At 48.0% G+C, this 16,764-nt stretch overlaps 1 protein-coding gene across 3 annotated transcripts in view; it reads left to right on the top strand.

Annotated features, from left to right (window-relative positions):
* NTM (neurotrimin) overlaps window positions 1-13,108 on the top strand; it is a 658,310-nt gene extending 645,202 nt beyond the window's left edge. Inside the window, exons 9-11 of one of the 3 annotated variants that reach the window (XM_008688321.2) lie at window positions 1,017-1,052; window positions 6,416-6,448; window positions 11,379-13,108. In XM_008688321.2, coding sequence (XP_008686543.1) covers window positions 1,017-1,052; window positions 6,416-6,448; window positions 11,379-11,479 — 170 coding nt within the window. In that variant the 3' untranslated portion in view covers window positions 11,480-13,108. The remainder of the gene's footprint in view (window positions 1-1,016; window positions 1,053-6,415; window positions 6,449-11,378) is intronic. The other 2 variants (XM_040631016.1, XM_040631017.1) reach the window with 2 other exon arrangements.
* Window positions 13,109-16,764: the final 3,656 nt, after the last annotated feature.

The raw sequence follows: 16,764 nt of genomic DNA, 5'->3' as shown, positions 1-16,764 counted from the left end.
TCCAACAGAAAGCAATTTTCACCTCAAATGAGAGACCATTTGTGAGGAGCTCATCACCGAAATGCCCGTGGCTGACATAGTCCTGAGGAACTAGCCAAATGTCATTAATGTGCAAGGTGGGTGTTTCCACCCCATTGGCTCTTGCCGAGGTTTAGTCCAGACACGGCAGCCCCAAAAGTCAAGATGGAGGCCCACCACCAATCACAAATACAAACTTATCCTGGAGGCGTCCATGTCATCTCCCATTATCAGCAGACCGCGAGCCCAGACCCATCAAGCAGACTGGGGCGATGGGAAAGCGGCATTTGTGTTACACAAATCCGTGAACTTTGTGATGCAGTCCATTGTCCTATAGCATCATGACAAGCCAGCTGCATTATCACCATTTTGCCACCAACTTTCATACAAACCGTGTGCCCTCATCACATGACCTGAACGTCGGAAAGTGAGGAATGCTGCGCAGGGAGGCTCCATCATGGCCGCATCCAAATGGAGCAGGGTCATCCTTCCCATCATGAACCAATAGTGTCCTGAGCACCTGCTCTCTAAGATGGCGGGGATTGCAGGGCCCCCAGAACGCTGAATCATGGTGGTTCTTGGGGCTATCTTGTTCCTACTGTGGTGCCGTGGGACCAGAAATTCCTGAACTTGGTCTCCCAAAGTGAGACACTGGGGGTAAGATGTGGGACAGAAACCTCATCTGGAAAGGAACTTTGGTCCTTTGCTACCAGCTCAGTCCCCCAGCTCAGCACAACTCTGGGAAATATAGGAGGGGTCAGCTCCCTCACTTTCCAACCATCACGTCCAAGGATGGAAACATAAGGCACGTTAGTGTTTCTCATGCTGCATCTTGTCCTACCACCTTTGGTTTTTGTGTCTTCCCTTATTTATCCATTCCCCCAGAACTGTATGTGAAAGGCAGTATACAAACTATATATGACAAATATATAGCGGCTGTATATAATAAATGTCTTTGTTTTCATTTTTCTCTCCTGTATGTCCCTCACCCGATTTAGAACTAAATGAGCCTACAAGCTCAACTTTGTTGCAAGGTCAGTATCCCCCTTGCTTTATGGTTTTTCTCCCCTCTCCTTTCTCCCCGAGCCCCCCTTTCCCCTCCCCAACCCCGCATTACTCTCTGTGAGGTTGCTTAGAGGATGGTCTCCGAAGCTCGGGCAGTCACTGGCGCTGTTGGAGCTCCAAGGGTAGCTCTCCTGTCTCTGCTCACACCTTGCCCACGCTTCCCCTGAAGGGCCAGGTGCGGGGAAAAAAAAGAAACACCATTAACCTCGCAAAGCCTCGAGATCTGTGTGAAGGCCAAAGGTAGAGAGCATGAGTCTGAACCAGTAGGAAGACAGTCCAACCCCCCGAGCCGTTTTCAGAGCAAGAACCCTATCAATGGGCCCTGAGCAACACTGTGTGCGTGAAGATTTAAGTACCCCCTAAAATGCATCAGCTGGTTCAAAGCAAGGTTCTCTGAGAAAGGCAGGGAGGCAGGGCGCAGCACGCATGACAGTCTGCAAGCAGTGACCTGGAGTGGGATGCCACTGAGGTCCAGTGCAGAGCCTGACATTTAGCAGTTCTGTGCTCTTGAGCAAGTCGCTAAACGTTATTGAGGCTCAATTTCCTCTTCTATAAAATAGAATTGATCTGCCGTATCTACTTTAGAGTCGTTCCAACATTCGGCTGAAACTACATAGTACAAAGGCTTGGGAAACTGCCAGGTGCATTTTTAATCATTCCAGTCCAATCTCCAGATGCAGACCGAAAGGCAGGAATTTCCCTCGGTGCCACGTCAGAGCGTCAAAGCTCTTCTCCCCAGCCCCTTGACGTCCTATCCCACTTCAAGCCTTTCCCCATATACAGCTCCTGCCTCTCCTGCTCATGTTTGCACCGCCTTCCGACTTCCTCAAGGCCCACTAGCCGACCGTAAGTGACTCACGAAGGTCCACAAACCGAGCGGAGCTGGTTCACTAGGACTGTGCCTGAGCGTTTGGGCAGCGGTGAGCCTGGCCGAGTGGTGGATTTGAACCCATGCCGAGTGTGCTTCTGTGCTCCTCTGAAGGACAGGGCTGACCATAGGGTGGCCCAGCAGGAAGGCAGCTGTGAGGTTTTGCCCACCTGCCACCCCAATTCGCTGACCTTTCTCCTCCCACCTGCCCCCACACCCATCCCCCCGCATCCCTTCCCATCTGGCCGCCGAACACTCGTCAGAGGCTGGCGGTAGACTTGCAGGGTGGGGAAGGAGATGGAAAGAGATAAATTGCATGGGAAGCTGTTTGACAGATGAGGAAAAATACTTTTATCACAAAAAAATCCAGGGCTGCATTCTTCACCTTAGTAAGGTAGGGTACTATAGTGATACACCACAAACAGGAAAATGAAACAAAGGAGTAAAAAGTGAAAGTGAAGTCAATGGAAGCATTCAGGTCCAATTCATGATTCAACTTATGTTTATTGAACCCTGGTGCAGTGATATCCACAGATCTAAAATCAAGAGCGTTGGGAAAGTAGCGAACCATAAATGGTAAAAGGGAGGCAGGAGGGACTGGAGCGAAGACAGATGGTGTTACAGGCTGTGCTTTCAGAAGTGACCGAGCTCATTCTGATCCCTTCGCTCTTTATTTCCAGAGGGAATAGGAGCTTTTAAAATAGTCGGTGGCTGCTTAGGAGTTAGTGTATCCCTGCAGGTGGACTCACCTGATGGAGGGGGCATTGTCCCACACCAGACCCAACGATAACACAGCAGAGCAGAAGCAAACAGCACTTCCGGCTGTTGAGGAGGGGAGCGGGAGCAGGACGGTTTGTGACCAGGCTCACCTGCAGAGACAAAGCTATCCCGCCTCACTCCTCTCCGCTGTAACAATGAACTTGGGTAAAAGAATCCATATGCCAGCTCTCTTCTAAGCTTCTTGGGCTGCTCTCAACCCCACATCCTTCTTGTTGAATACAGGACAATGGGTCATTGCCAGAAGTTGTAGATTGTAGACATCTGGAACGTGCCAAGATTTGGATTCGTGTGGTTTTCAGTATAGCTATTGGGCTCTTTTGTACAACTGAAGAATATCTTAGAGAAAACAGACCTTGCACCTGGGGCATTTCTCCCATTCATCTGTGTTCTGTTCTTTCTTTCTTTCTTTTCTTTTCTTTCTTTTCTTTTTTTTTTTTTTTTTTTTTTTTTTTTTTACCTCCTCCTTTGCTAGTCTCCCATGGAATAGAGAGCTATCTATTTTCTCAGGGAATACCCCTAAGTTATGCTCTTCTTATCTCAGAAATACCAAACAAGATTTATACAAATGCATGGATTTCCACGGACAGGGTCCACGTGGCTTTTAAGAGAAGTTCTAAGCTATTTTGTTACTCAGTATCTGGATGAGCTAGAGAGATTCTGATAAGAGAATTTCATTCCTCCTCAGCATTTTCTGCCACCTTTGAAGTATTTCTCTGCTCCCCTTTTGCAAGCACAACAGATTGCGTGTCACCCTCTCATATTACTATTTGGTGGTGCAGGACTCCTGCCATGATAAATAAGGACTCGGGGATGGGCCACCATCCCTCACCGAGCTCCCTCACAGGCAAGCGTGCCGCGGCCCACACTGCAAACTCAGCGTCTTGGTAGCCGTTCATTTCCCATGCACGGTCCTTTGTCTTTTATCTCCTAGGCATGAAGTCAGATTTGATGGTATCAGTGGGCTGGGAAAGGTTGGCTGATTATTGCCTGTGAACCTCACAGTGACTGTCAAACCAACTTATTAAAGAATGGGGGAGTCAGTAAACTCTGTGTATCAGAAGGAAAAAATTGCAGCAGGAAAGAGGATCAGTTCTTCCCTGCAGAGGATTAAAGGTAGTTAATTAGGCCCAGCCATCCAGCAGTGAGCATTTCTATGACACGTGTGTCTAAATACTGAAGGTATAAAAAGGCATTCTCTCATCCTCTTCCTGGATGGCGAATATACCCATCCTGGCATGCAACCAGCTCTCTTCTGCCCACTAGAATCAGACAGAAGCCCTGTGCCTACCTAGGTACTTAGATTTAGCTGCAAGCATTGGCTTTGGTGGCAAAAAGATCACGTTATGAATTGACGGGGGATATTGACTTAGAGGCTTAAAGGGAGTGCTTCTTTTTTCTTTTTCTTTTTTTTTCTTCTTCTCTTTTCTTTCATTCTTTCTTTATTTTGAATATTTTATCCAGTTTTACCTGGCTTCTCATTAATATAGCAACAACAACAACGAAAAATCACAAATTCCGGTCAAGCTCTTGGCAAGGAAAATGCATGCTTGGATTGTCAGGGTTTGTTTGCTTTCTTGATAGCCAAGAATGAACTCAGAAACATGAGCTTATGGGTGGCTAGCACTCGCTTTGAAGGCTCAAACAAGGCCCACAGTTCTGCAAACTGGTGCAACAGTGATACCATCTCGAGCATGATACAGAAAACATGTTAGCATTTCTGCCTCTCTCCTTGGTACCAAGTCAAAGGCAGTGGGATGGAGTGCAGCATCAGGGTAAATACAGAGAATATCTTGGCTACATTTCCCCCCTCATTGTGGTGAGATGTAAAGGGCACGGAAGGACATTTCAGTTAATTAGAAGTTTCGAAACATCGCCACCTGGCAAAGCTCAAGGATACATTCTAGCTTAAGATCAATGTCAAATAGTCCTTTGCCGAGGTGGACACTGAAGATTACTGACCTTCATTCAAGGAGTGTGTGTGTTAGAGATTCAGGGAGAAGAGTAGCTAGATGGGGACAGTTCAGCTGAAGTTGATCTTTACCTTACAGAAAATCACAACTGGTATCTAGATCACTGTGGAAACTTATGCTTTCAATTGATTTCTCTTTCTGATAGTTCCAGCAAACCAAACTACCAAGTAGAACCCTCCCCTGTGTCCTCCCTCCAGCAGAGTCTAAACCAGCACCCCAGCAGTCTATGGCTGCCCTCCCCCAAAATGTACCCTCCATTTGCACTGTTTGTGGGGTTGAAGGCCTAGGACTACTTTATCGCTCCACGAGTCCCTCATCATCTTCCCTCCTGACAGCCACCCTTCTTCTTGGTACAGAGGGACTCAAGTCAGTCGTATCTGAGTGAGACGCTTCATGAAAATAGCCCCACCTCTGCTTCTGGGTGGGTCTCGAGGCCCCAGCAATCACTCCAAGGGACTGTCCTCACTACATGCACAGACAACATGGCGCCAGCACTCCTGGCTTTTCTCTACCACCTCGACTTGACGTCAGATCTTCTGTGAATCATGCCTTTGATCTCTGGTCATACATCTCTCCTTACATCTTTTTCAGAGTGGCTTCCCTGAGTTCCTATGTCCACTTTGGTCAAGAGGGATATCATATCTCAGTGCCCTGAAAGAATAGATAGAGAGCTTGAAAGCATACATATGTATTCATCTCAGGTTGGTCAGATATTTTAGTTTAGGTTAGGTTGAATTATATCTGGGTTATCTTTCCTTCTATATGCAAGGACCTTAGCACAGAGAGTGGTATCACTTTCATGCATTTTTTTTACTTCATTGAGGTAGAATTGACAAATAAGAGTATATTTAAAGTGTAATCATGTTGATTTGATATGCAAACACGTTGTGAAAGGATTTGCAACCTCTCTGTATCCAGGCTGAACAACTGCAGAGACCCTTAGTTAAAGTGGGAAGTAAAATATTTCAGATTGGACCACTTCCGGCCACTCAGGACATCTACTATTAGCAGGAAAGGCTCTGTGGATTGTTCCAAGGTTTGAGTTGGTGAAGTGTGGTTCTTTCGTGGTCTAATCATCAGAGAAGAGCTGGCATCCCAGTACATTTCCACAGGCAGGTCTTACTTAGCAAGTGCAAGTATAGCCCCATAGGTGCGGGTCTTACTGCCCAAGGTTACCCCTCTGGACCAGCTTGCTATGGTCTGACTCATGCAGGGAGGTCAGGCATCACAGGTCTGAGCCCTCTGGCACAGGGTTTGTAAAACACGTAGATATATGCCAAAGTTTTATATTTCAAATGTAGCACGGACACCTATGTTCAGATTGCTGTAGTATAATCCATTTGTTATCAGCCCATTTTACACTTAAGGCCTACACATGTCAACTAATTAGGAGATAGTCTGGCGGCCAAAGAAAGAAAGTTGTACAAAGAAGTATTTATTGGCTTGGGGCCTCGGGCTCCAAGGTGTACTGAGTCTCCTGCTACGAACCGATGGATGTGCTGGCTCTCATTGGATCAATGATCCAATCTGACCATCATTCATATCCTGTCCCAACCCCCTCCCCACTCCATCTTGTGGCAACTGCCTTCCCAGCAAAGTGGAGGGATGCACGTATGAGAGCTGGGCTGTGGTCAGGACAGCAAGAGCCAAGGGCAAAGCAAATGCCTCTGACTGCTTTCTACTTTAACAGTGGTTTGTTTTTAATTTTTTTTAGAAGTGAAAACTACAGCTCTGACCCCTTGGAAAGGTTGGTATATTTCTTCCCAGGCAGCTCTGCCTGGGTAGGGGATGGGTATCCAAAACTCTTCACCTTCTTCCCAGATGCCTTCTCTTCTGAGCTAACCCCTCAGGGAGCAGCCCAGTGGGATCCTTCCCTGACCTTGGGCCATCTCTGTGCCAATCTCAATTAACCTATCTCTAAGGACCTGCCATTCCCCCTGGGTAGCTTCCGCCCATAGACGTCTAACTGCTGTTTGCTGGCAGCACTAATGAGCACCTGCCAGGGCCCAGAATAGCTCCATGTCTTGGCTGCTCCATACCAGGCCGGCCTCTCCTCACACACAGATGCTCTAATGCAGTGATCTTAGACCCTGGCCTTGCATGCTGTCCTTTGCTTATCCTGTTCTCTCTTTCTCTCTTTCTAACTTGGAGCTGGAAGGGAAGTGGTGGGAGGGAGGGGAACATGGAAGGAAGAGGGAGGTTCTTGGGTGAGTCACTTGGCTACGAATAAAATACGTCTTATTTGAGGCTTTCATTCCCACTGGATATTTCTGATGGATAAATTGACAGTTCTCTGAGACCTTAACTGTCTTGGTAATTAGTCTCTTCAGGCCTCCACAGCTCTCTAATGAGGTAAAGGGAATAAAGGCATCCGAGACAGAGTGGAGGCGTGGCTGCGTGATGACCAGAGGCCTCATCTGTGTGGCACGTGTTACCAGGTGGACGGGTTGAGCTGCCGTTCTGGTCAGAGCAGGCTGAGAGGGGCCTGCCCTAGGACGCTGGCACCCACACCTGCCTGGACAAAAGGGCCTCATCTCATGGAATTCTTTCATGTGCTGGCGGGTGGGGGGTAGCCTGTGTGGGCCCCCCCTTTCTCCAGCGGCCAGGTGGGACAGGCCCCATAGCCTCACTTCCTCTCCTCTCCTTGTTCTTGGAAGATGTGTGAGTTACACACAGTGGCGGCCCCGAGTTAGTGGGAAGAAAATTGTATTTGGAGATAGAAGTCAAAGGAGCTTGGGGAAGTCACTTAAGCCTTCTGAGGCTAAGTCTCCACATATGAGAACTGAAGAGACTAATCCTCATCTCGTACCTGAGTGTCTTTGAGGGGCTGGGACACTGTTCCAAATGCAAGAACTCTTCCCAAAATCCTAATCGATATGGTTTTACTCCTATGTGTACTTTCTCTCAATCGTAAGAACTTTCAGTGACTTGTATTGGAAATAGAAAAAGAGGGGAAGGGTGTTTGGAAGTGAAAACTGAGATAAAGCAGAAGGTAGGGAAAGAGTGTTTTGTTTTGTTTTGATTCCGTTGGTCTTTTGCTTTTTTCTCTAAGTAGAATCTTAGAAAGAAAAACACAGAGACAAAGTAAACATGAACATATCAGTATGCATCAAAACATTCTGGTTCCTTCCTTCTTTCAACAAACATTTGTTAACTGCCTGCCATCGGCCCAGTTAGACACAGACCCTGCCCTTAAGGAGTTTATAACACAGAGGAGGAAATGCGTATTAGATAAATAAAGAGAAATATAACACAGATGGTATGCGATGCTATGGAAGGAAAACAGCAGGCAAGTCAAGGAAGTCTGCTTGGAGGAGGTAACTGGGGAATGGAAGGGAATCTTGAAGGAATGGGAATCATTTGGATGAAGAGCATTTCAGGCAGAGGGTATGAGGGTATGAGGATGGGAAGGGAAGGGAATATGGCTCACACACGCACACCTGCGTGAGCATGCGTGTACGTGGCGCCCATGGGCTTGGGAGGCAAGGGGAAACCACGAAACAAAAAAACGTGGCAGGAACAGTGGCTGAGGAGGCAGATAGCAAGCACATGACAAAATGTAGGGAATGTTCTACCAAGCAGCTGGGAAGTTTTGCAAAGTTCGTAGGAATCACAGAGGTTAATATCAAGATGAATGTGGACTCCTAGAAACACCGCTCTGGAATTAGCATAAAGAATAACTTCAAGGGGTCAAGGCCATAGGGGGCAAGGCCCAGTCCTCTGTGAATTTTTATGGCAATTGAAAGGAGAGCTGATGCAGCTGTCCTCTTTGAGAGGACAACTGGAGTACCCGTGTCTTGATGTTTCCCAGGGGTCAACCCCTGTGTCCTCCTCCTTGTGATCAGGTTTGTCCAGGTCAGGTTTCCTGGACGTGCCTAAGAGAAGGATGGGTTAGGGTGAGGGGAGAGAGCGTGTGGAGGGGGAGGAAGCAGGCCGGACGTGGTCCCATGCAGTGAGTGATAGTCGCCTGTGGGCCTAGCACAGGAGCGCAGCAGAGAGGCTCTGTGAGCGTGGCCAGGGTAACAATGCAGGCAAAAGGAGGCTCCCGCACACTTGGTAGCCCTTGCCTTTCTTCTATGGGAAGAGTTTTCTGACACAACAGGTCAGGACCCCTCTCTGCAGGCTCTCTGTGGTGCTTCCCAGCAGGCAGCGGAGCCACAAAGGAACTCCTAGGGGCTTAGCAATGAAGCCAAAGACAAGTGCCCAGAGCACGCACCTGCAGAGGCGGCCAGCCATTGTGAGGTACCTTGGGGGTCGTTTGCCCGCTCACAGCCGCCTCCCGTGCAGCCCTGCAGAGGCCCTGGCTGCAAACACGGTTTTCTGACTTTTCTACATGGTAACGAAGCCAGGTCCCCGCTGGGCTGTCTGCTTGGCTTGTGGCATTCTCCATTTCCCTCCCTGGAGACTCCCCGGAGCTGGGCGGCCCCAAGAGGAGGGAGTGCAGGTGAGCAGCCCAGAGCCACGGAATGCAGAGAACTGGCATTTATTCTCTTCTCCTTTACCACAGGGCATCTTCCAAGCCACAGCCAGGGCTGGGGGTGAGGGTGGGAATGTGCTGGAGGGAGTGGGGGAGTGAGCTGCAAGGCTGTGTATGCAAGCATGCAAGAGAGCAAAAGACAGGCAAGAGAAAGAGAGCCAGGCACCCACAGACACGTGTCTGGCCAGGAGCACAATGTGCCAGGTCCGCAGAACACCCTTGGAATTCTGTGCCTTGTGCATGGGAAGACAGAGTGCAGCCACCAGGCCCGCCCCACTTAAACATGGAACCCGGCTGCACAAAGGCCTGCTGGCCCGCTGGCCTCAGAAACAACCTTTGTGGCTTGAAGTCAGCCTCAGATGCGGGCAAGGGTCTTGATGTGAAGGATCTTGGAGTGGCCCAGAGCAGCAGGGCTTCCTCTAGGGAGAGAACAGAGCACCTCAGCCTTGAAGGCATGGCGAGTGGCTTCTCTCCGGGGGTTCCAAAGAATGTTCTGCGGACAGCAGAGATGGAATGTGGAAAAAGGAGTCCTGATGGTGGTTTACATGGAAACACACTAGTTAGATGTCACAAGACAGCCAATTAGTGATGAGTGGTAAATGATAAGCATCTCTGAAGTTGAAATGTAAGGCATTGGAGCGTAAAAGCAGTGCCCCTTTGTCCCCTTCTATCCCACTGTGGACTGGGAGAAGGAGGGCATTCCATGACAGACGCCTGTAGTTTTGTGTTGCCCAGAAATTTACTTCCCAGCTGGGTGGAGCGCAGAATACGTGTGTTTTGTGTTTCCCATCATGAGAACTTGCACTGCCCGGCCTTGAGAATACTGTGAACCAGACACCACAGACACATAAGATTGAAGACCCAGTCCATTTCAAGCTCATGACCGTCTCTTTAGCCACTGCCCCAGAAACAGAGATTTGTCCCAAAGGTCTAGGAATTAAAGTTAGATGGGCAATGCTTCCAGGCTAGGGGTTCTGGAATAGACATGATGGAATCATCCCGTATGGAATCGAAAAGGCCTGCTTTGTTGCTGACTTGCCCTAGCCAGAGGTGTCTCTGGTGCGTAGCAGGCAAGTCAGGCAAGCAGGTTCTGGCTTTGTTTCCTGACCCCAGTGAGGACATGGGTCTAGGGGGCAAAGCAGCTTTAAATACCTCCGTTACATTTCGCGCAACAGAGCATTCCAGAGCAAGGCCAGTCTGACAAGGTGCCCCGCTGCAGTAGGTACTGACCCAGCTGGGCCTCCAAACTTGTGTGCACTATTCATGAACCCCGGCTCCATTTGTTATGGGCATTCTTGGCTAGAAAGCTTATGTTTCAAACAGTAGGGAAACTGCTGGAAAATTTCAAGCACCTCATGGTTTTCTGGTCTCCTGCATTTGGTCCTGTCTCCCAAGAGTGTGCTGCAGACCGGGGTGAGGTGCTCCTCTCACCCGCAGGTGTACCTGGGGCAGGCTTTGTATCCTAGTGTCCACATAAGCCTTCCCTCACTGCATGTACATAGCACAACGCCACCTATTTCCTTGCTGATCCCACCTCGACATCCAGCGGGCTGGTTCTGGCCTTTCAGGGACGGGATACTTGAGCTAGGGCTGCTGTGACCTCGTCCAGGTGGGGAAGAGGCCAAGGGCTGCAGGTGGAAGCCCAGTGCCCAGCCCGAGATGGAGTGATCGACAGAACGGGCGCCGGGTCCAAGGCAGCGGCAGCAGGGAGACAGATCACTGTGTCCAGCAGGTCCTTCCCTGCACAACAGGGCGAGCAGCTGGAGGGTTACGTGCGTGCTCAAGGCAGGCACTGCTCAGAAGTGGTCAGATGATGACGCCGACGCTACAAGGGCTGCACTTCCTCAAAGCTCTTTATAGAATGTGAATTAATTCTGCCACCGTCTTGAAGTTGACCCTGAGCCATGGCCTTAGCACGTTACAACACAGTAAAGGAGTCGTGGCCACCAGCACACTTGACCCTGAGCCTCATGTTTTCTTCGTGCAAAGGAAGGCTCCCCGTGATACAGTGTGCGTCTGCGGGGGCCAAGCTGTGCAAGGTTATTTCTAGTGAGGCCCCCCTGCCACGGATGGAGCGGGAACATGAGGTGTCCCAGTTAGAGGGACGCCTCATCAGAGGCAAGGCCTAATGATGGCAGATCAGGTGACGGATGGCCCCTCTTAGACCAGGCAGCCCATGACGAGTGTGTTCTCTCCACAGGCCCCGGCGCAGTCAGCGAAGTGAACAACGGGACGTCGAGGAGGGCGGGCTGCATCTGGCTGCTACCTCTTCTGGTCTTGCACCTACTCCTCAAATTTTGATGTGAGTGCCACTTCCCCCCTGGGGAGAAGCTGCTGCCACAGCAACCACCCACCCCACAGCGACGGCAACTCCGACAGCAACAAGAGCACCCCCGTTTCTTATGAGCTAGAATCAAATGAAATTCCGAGACACAGAGCCTAATGGGACACAAATTCAAGGGAGGGGAAACAAAGAATACTTTGGCGAAACACATTTCAAAGGGAAATTGCGAATCGCCTTGCAGGCCTTGCAGTTCCGTAGGCACAGCTGAGTTTTCTTTCTTTGTCTGAACGGAAAGAACGCACACCTGGCTTTGGACCCACCCGCAGCTGCATTGTGACCTGTTTGTGACCAGGGTGGGCCGGGCTCAGCCACTCTGCCCTCTAACGCACCCCCAGCAAGGAAAATTCTGGCGTCGGCCATCCCAAATTCAACAGAGACGAACGCAGAGCGAGTCGTGCAGGCTCAGATGTGCCACTGTGGCCCCTTTCAGAGACTGTGCCACTGTTGTGTGTGTTACAAAATGCAAAATTAAAGAAAAAAAAATAAAGAAAAAGGAAACTAAATAAGACAGCCTGACAGCTACAACAATCCCACAATCAACAGCCACAAAAGATATTGTTACACTTTCTTTTTTTTTTTTTTTTTGGTTTTCGTTTTACTACATGGACATCATGGATAATAAGGGATTCTGGTTCATTATTAATTTTATTAATTATATTTTCTGATATGAGTCTAGAATTTAGTGCAAAAACAAGACGAGACTAAAAAATACACAAATGAAAGGGGTGAAGAGAAGTATGTTTGTTAAACATTAAAAATAGTATACTTCTTAACGAGGTTTACAACTGGTGGACCACACCCCGGGCATTAACCCCCTGGTGAGGATATGTCAAATCCACCAAAAAAAACCACATACGATTTAACCAACATCTCCACCAGCGCTACACATTTCTCCTTCTCCTGGCATTTAATGCAGACAATACTATGCTTCTACCTGCTGTTTAGAAATGGAAGGGTGATCCGCACTCTATCTTGAGTTTGTTGGCTATGCTTCTTTTGATGACATATATTATACAGTATATATATACATATATTTTTTTTGTTAGAGTTCTAGCCATTTTATTTCTCAGCAGGGTCCTTTCTCAGACATTACTGCATGCTGTATATGGCGTTAGCTGTGTGTCGATCTTCTAAAAGATGATAGAGTTTACTGGTACTTGTGTAATCAGCTCCTGCCTTTTTGTTTTCTTGGGTTATTTACACGTCAGAGACATTTATAAAAAGTGAAAAGAGAAAACAAAACAAAACAGTAATACCAGGCACAGCATCTTTTCCAGGTGTGGCTCTTGGAGGCGAAGGCCCCAACCGGGAGGCCTGACTTCTCCGTCATGCCTCGGGGCTGTGAGCAAACAGCGAGCGACTGGACCAGCTGAACAGTCAGTAACCACTTGCTTTAGCCCATTACGGGAATCTCTGATGCCTTTGTGACTACTGGAGAATTGAATCCTCTCAGTTCATTTTATTTAATTTCCCACCTTTGTGTGCGTGTGTATGAAAGAGAAGAAAATGCAGTTTTTAGATAACCTTTTTTTTTTTTCCTCCCCCGAAGTCTGGGAACGGGAGAGGCCTCGGGGAGGGGTCCTGGATGTGATGAGGGAAAGTGGGATTGGGGGCTAGGGGAGGGAGGGGGTTGTCTCTGACTTGACATTAAAAAGTGTTCCATGTCCCTCTTCACCTGGTGTGGTACCTCATTCTCAGCTGGGGGCGGGGCTGAGGGCCAAGAGAGCCTGCTTGGCTCAAGTGGGAAGAATATGGAGGCGACCCTGTATCTGACTCAAGCTGCTGCTGCTTAGCCCCCTCGTGGGGGTGGAGTGGGTTCCTTCTGGGATGTGCTCTGATGACAGGTGGGTTCAGGGAACCACCCTCATCCTCCTAACAGAAGCAAAGGAGGGCTGGCCGTCACGAGGACTGCATCTCCAATGTCTTCAAGAAGGTGCTGGCTGAGCTTTGCAGCATTCCGCTGGTGGCCAAACACCCCACTTCTCAACCTGGGCAAAATGTCAAGCCCGGTTAGGGAAAGGCTTTTCTGTGTGATTATTTTGGGGAGGCAGCCTAGTGCAGCTATCACAAAAAGAAAAGACAGGGGAGAGGGGGAAAAAAAGCTCAAAACGTTGTGGATTAGTATTAAATTATCCCAAATTCTACCAACCGGTGTTTTGGGGAACTCTTTTCCCATCGTGCCTACCCCCAAACCTTGCCTTCAGTCACAGATAAGAGGAAAAATAGATTTTAATACCAAATAGTATTCAAATAATTCTAATCTGTGCTGATTGATTCTGGGAATTAAATAAATAGCTGCAGATTCGCTGAGAAGCAGAAATAGGTCAGAGGCGAAACACTGAGGAATTACCGTACCTGTGTCCTCAGGGCTCGGTTCCACCCCAGAGGAACAGGCACTGTTTAGGAAGGAGCTCTGACTGTTACTAGCAAAACTGAGAAAAGATGGTTGACTTCAGGTCTCTCTGTGCCCTTTGGCCTTCCACCCTCACCACCAGGCACCAGCTACCCCACCTTCTTCCCGGCAGCGTGATCTGGAGGAGTCTGGCCAGACCTCACACAAATTTGACTTCTTGGGAGTCACCCCTCCCTTATATCCCGGAACTGCTAGGGCGTGGGATTTGGGTGTCCTTAGACTGAAAGTGGATGGTGGGGATTTATCAGTTCTCCTTTGCCCGAAACTACTGTAGACACTGGCAAGAGGGTTTTTGAGCAGGTGATGGTGTTCACAGGATTAAAGTGGACACTGGTAACTCCCATATTGCTAAACGTGAGCCCAGACGCCTCTGAGTAAATTGTACAAAGACATCTGCAAAGAGACACTTCCTAGAGTTTGCTGGGACGTGGCAGCATGGGGACACATGGCCTCCATTTGAATCAGAGCTTTCGCTTTCATACTTACCAAGCATGCGTTAGATCACTCCTTCGCTATCCTCCCAGGAGGGACTTGTCAGTTACGACCAACTCGATAAAGTGGCGTTGATGAGGAAGACTTCAATTTACCTATTGGAGAATTCAATAGCCCTTCTTGTCTTGCGGTTCTTTAGAACACTGGTTATTCAAGAGCACAGGCCTTGTAGAAGCAGCTTTGGCGTGACCGATGGGTTCAGCAGAAAGGAGAACCCCCTACCCTGTGGCAGGAGGGAGATCCTCTCATCTTCTGTTTTGCGTTCCACAGGAGTCCCAATCTGCTAAATTTCAGTCTTTAAAGGGAGCGTCCGTGTGCTCACAAGAAAGGGCCTTTTTTTTTTTTTAAAGATTTTATTTTATTTATTCGACAGAGGCAGCCAGCGAGAGAGGGAACACAAGCAGGGGGAGTGGGAGAGGAAGAAGCAGGCTCCTAGCAGAGGAGCCTGATGTGGGGCTCGATCCCAGAACGCTGGGATCACGCCCTGAGCTGAAGGCAGACGCTTAACGACTGTGCCACCCAGGCGCCCCACAAGAAAGGGCCTTTAACCAAATGTACAGTTCAATCCAAGAAGACATGGCTTTGATTAGGAGCTTATAGGGACAATTCTTGGACCTGTTTCTTTTCAGGAAAAGGAGCTTGGCTAGAGAGTTGTTGTTCATTAAAGAAAAACATCCTGAATAGTGTCTGAAGTTCTCTTTCTCGGTACAGGTACTGACGGAAGACTATTCCTATAGGCTGGCCTGGATTTCAGGTGTACTGGACTCCTTGAGACTCAAGTCATTGGCAGACTTTAGGAATCATCCAGCACCCCCCCACACTCTAGGATGTCCTTTGGGGGAGCCATGATTTAGGTCTTATCTCATATTTAGGTTTTATCCCATAACAGTCTCTCCTGTATTTAGGGTATGGGGTGGTGGGGTATGTTCTAGCCCTAACCATTCCAAGAAGACTCCTGAAGAACCCCGTTCATCTCGTTTCAACAGAATATCTGTTCCTTCCTAGCCACACAGATGCACAATGGCTCACAAGTTGTAGTTAAGTCTTTCCCCATAATTCTGCTACATAGTGGGTTCAGATGTGTCACCTGAAGCATTATGAGTGGAAAGGCCTTCTGATGAGTGGAACTTGCAAGTCTGGAACTATAATCACAGTTGATGATCCATAAATGTTTTTGTTGCTGTGGGTGGTGATAATGATGGTGATGATGCATGACAGCTATTGTTCTTCAAGCTGGAGATAAGTTAGCAAATGAATTAACGCTAAAATCGGGCTGAGATTTAGTACGTTTCACTAGACTGACCCATCTCTATTGTATAATTCAGTTTAGGAGGGAGGGCAGTCACACCAATCAATCACCGAAATATCCCTTTAAGGCGTGTATTTAATTTTTTAAGAGAATGTAAAATCTGGGATCAGCAAAACATCCACAATTTTTCATACTTACAACGGTACAAATTTGAGGTACCTCTCAGGACAGGAGAAAAATCTATGCAACAAGAGAGATATGGCAGAGTCGATGGTCCCTGCTCACAATAAGCCTACACACCCTTGTGCTTCTATGGCCAAGTGTATACGCACATGCCAGCCATTTACTCTTCATCAGATAAGCACCTTAAAAGAACTGAGATTAGTGGCACTAAATAATACCTCTTCTCAGCATTTAAAAAAAAAAAAAAAGTAAACTAAATCCCAGACCTAATTTGGTTCACAACTTGCTCACTGGCATTTGATCGTATAGTTAGCCTCCCCTTTATCATCCCAAACTGCTCAATCGGGTCATTCTAAAGCATCAATCCTTACCTCTCTCTGCTTTTAATTCAGACACTATTTCCACGAGTGCCCAACTCTATCTTTCTCCAAGGCAATAAATGCAAATGAACATCCCCATGATTTGTGAGTAACTGGGATCTCTGAGTCTCTGCATCTTCGTTCTAATTTCCCTGTCCCTCACAACTTCATCTCTCTCCCATCTTATCCATATTATGTGACTAGAACAACACAGTTTTCTGTAGCAGACTGTCCAATTCCTGAGCTCAAGATATGATCATTTCTTATAATTTATGTCTGAAGCGTGTTGGCGCATTATTTTTTATGAAGGAGGCTTAGTTTGGCTTTCATATTCTGAATGTTGATCGTATCCCTATCCAAGCCTCCATGTAACTTAGACATTGCTTCTGACACACTGTTAAGGTACATGAATTTATTTCTATACTTCAGGGATTGTTGGCATTATTTGAAAACAAATCATACCTCTGCCAGCATATCTCTTTGATTAAAACTTCCTAGAAATACAAGTTGGCTATGGCCATAGAATTTACCTGGTTTCCAGTGACT

The sequence above is a fragment of the Ursus maritimus genome, unplaced genomic scaffold (genome assembly GCF_017311325.1).
Source record: "Ursus maritimus isolate PB19 unplaced genomic scaffold, ASM1731132v1 scaffold_16, whole genome shotgun sequence".
Taxonomy (NCBI): Eukaryota; Metazoa; Chordata; class Mammalia; order Carnivora; family Ursidae; genus Ursus; species Ursus maritimus.
Note: the sequence above shows the minus strand (reverse complement) of the source record. Positions and strands in the feature narration are given on the sequence as shown.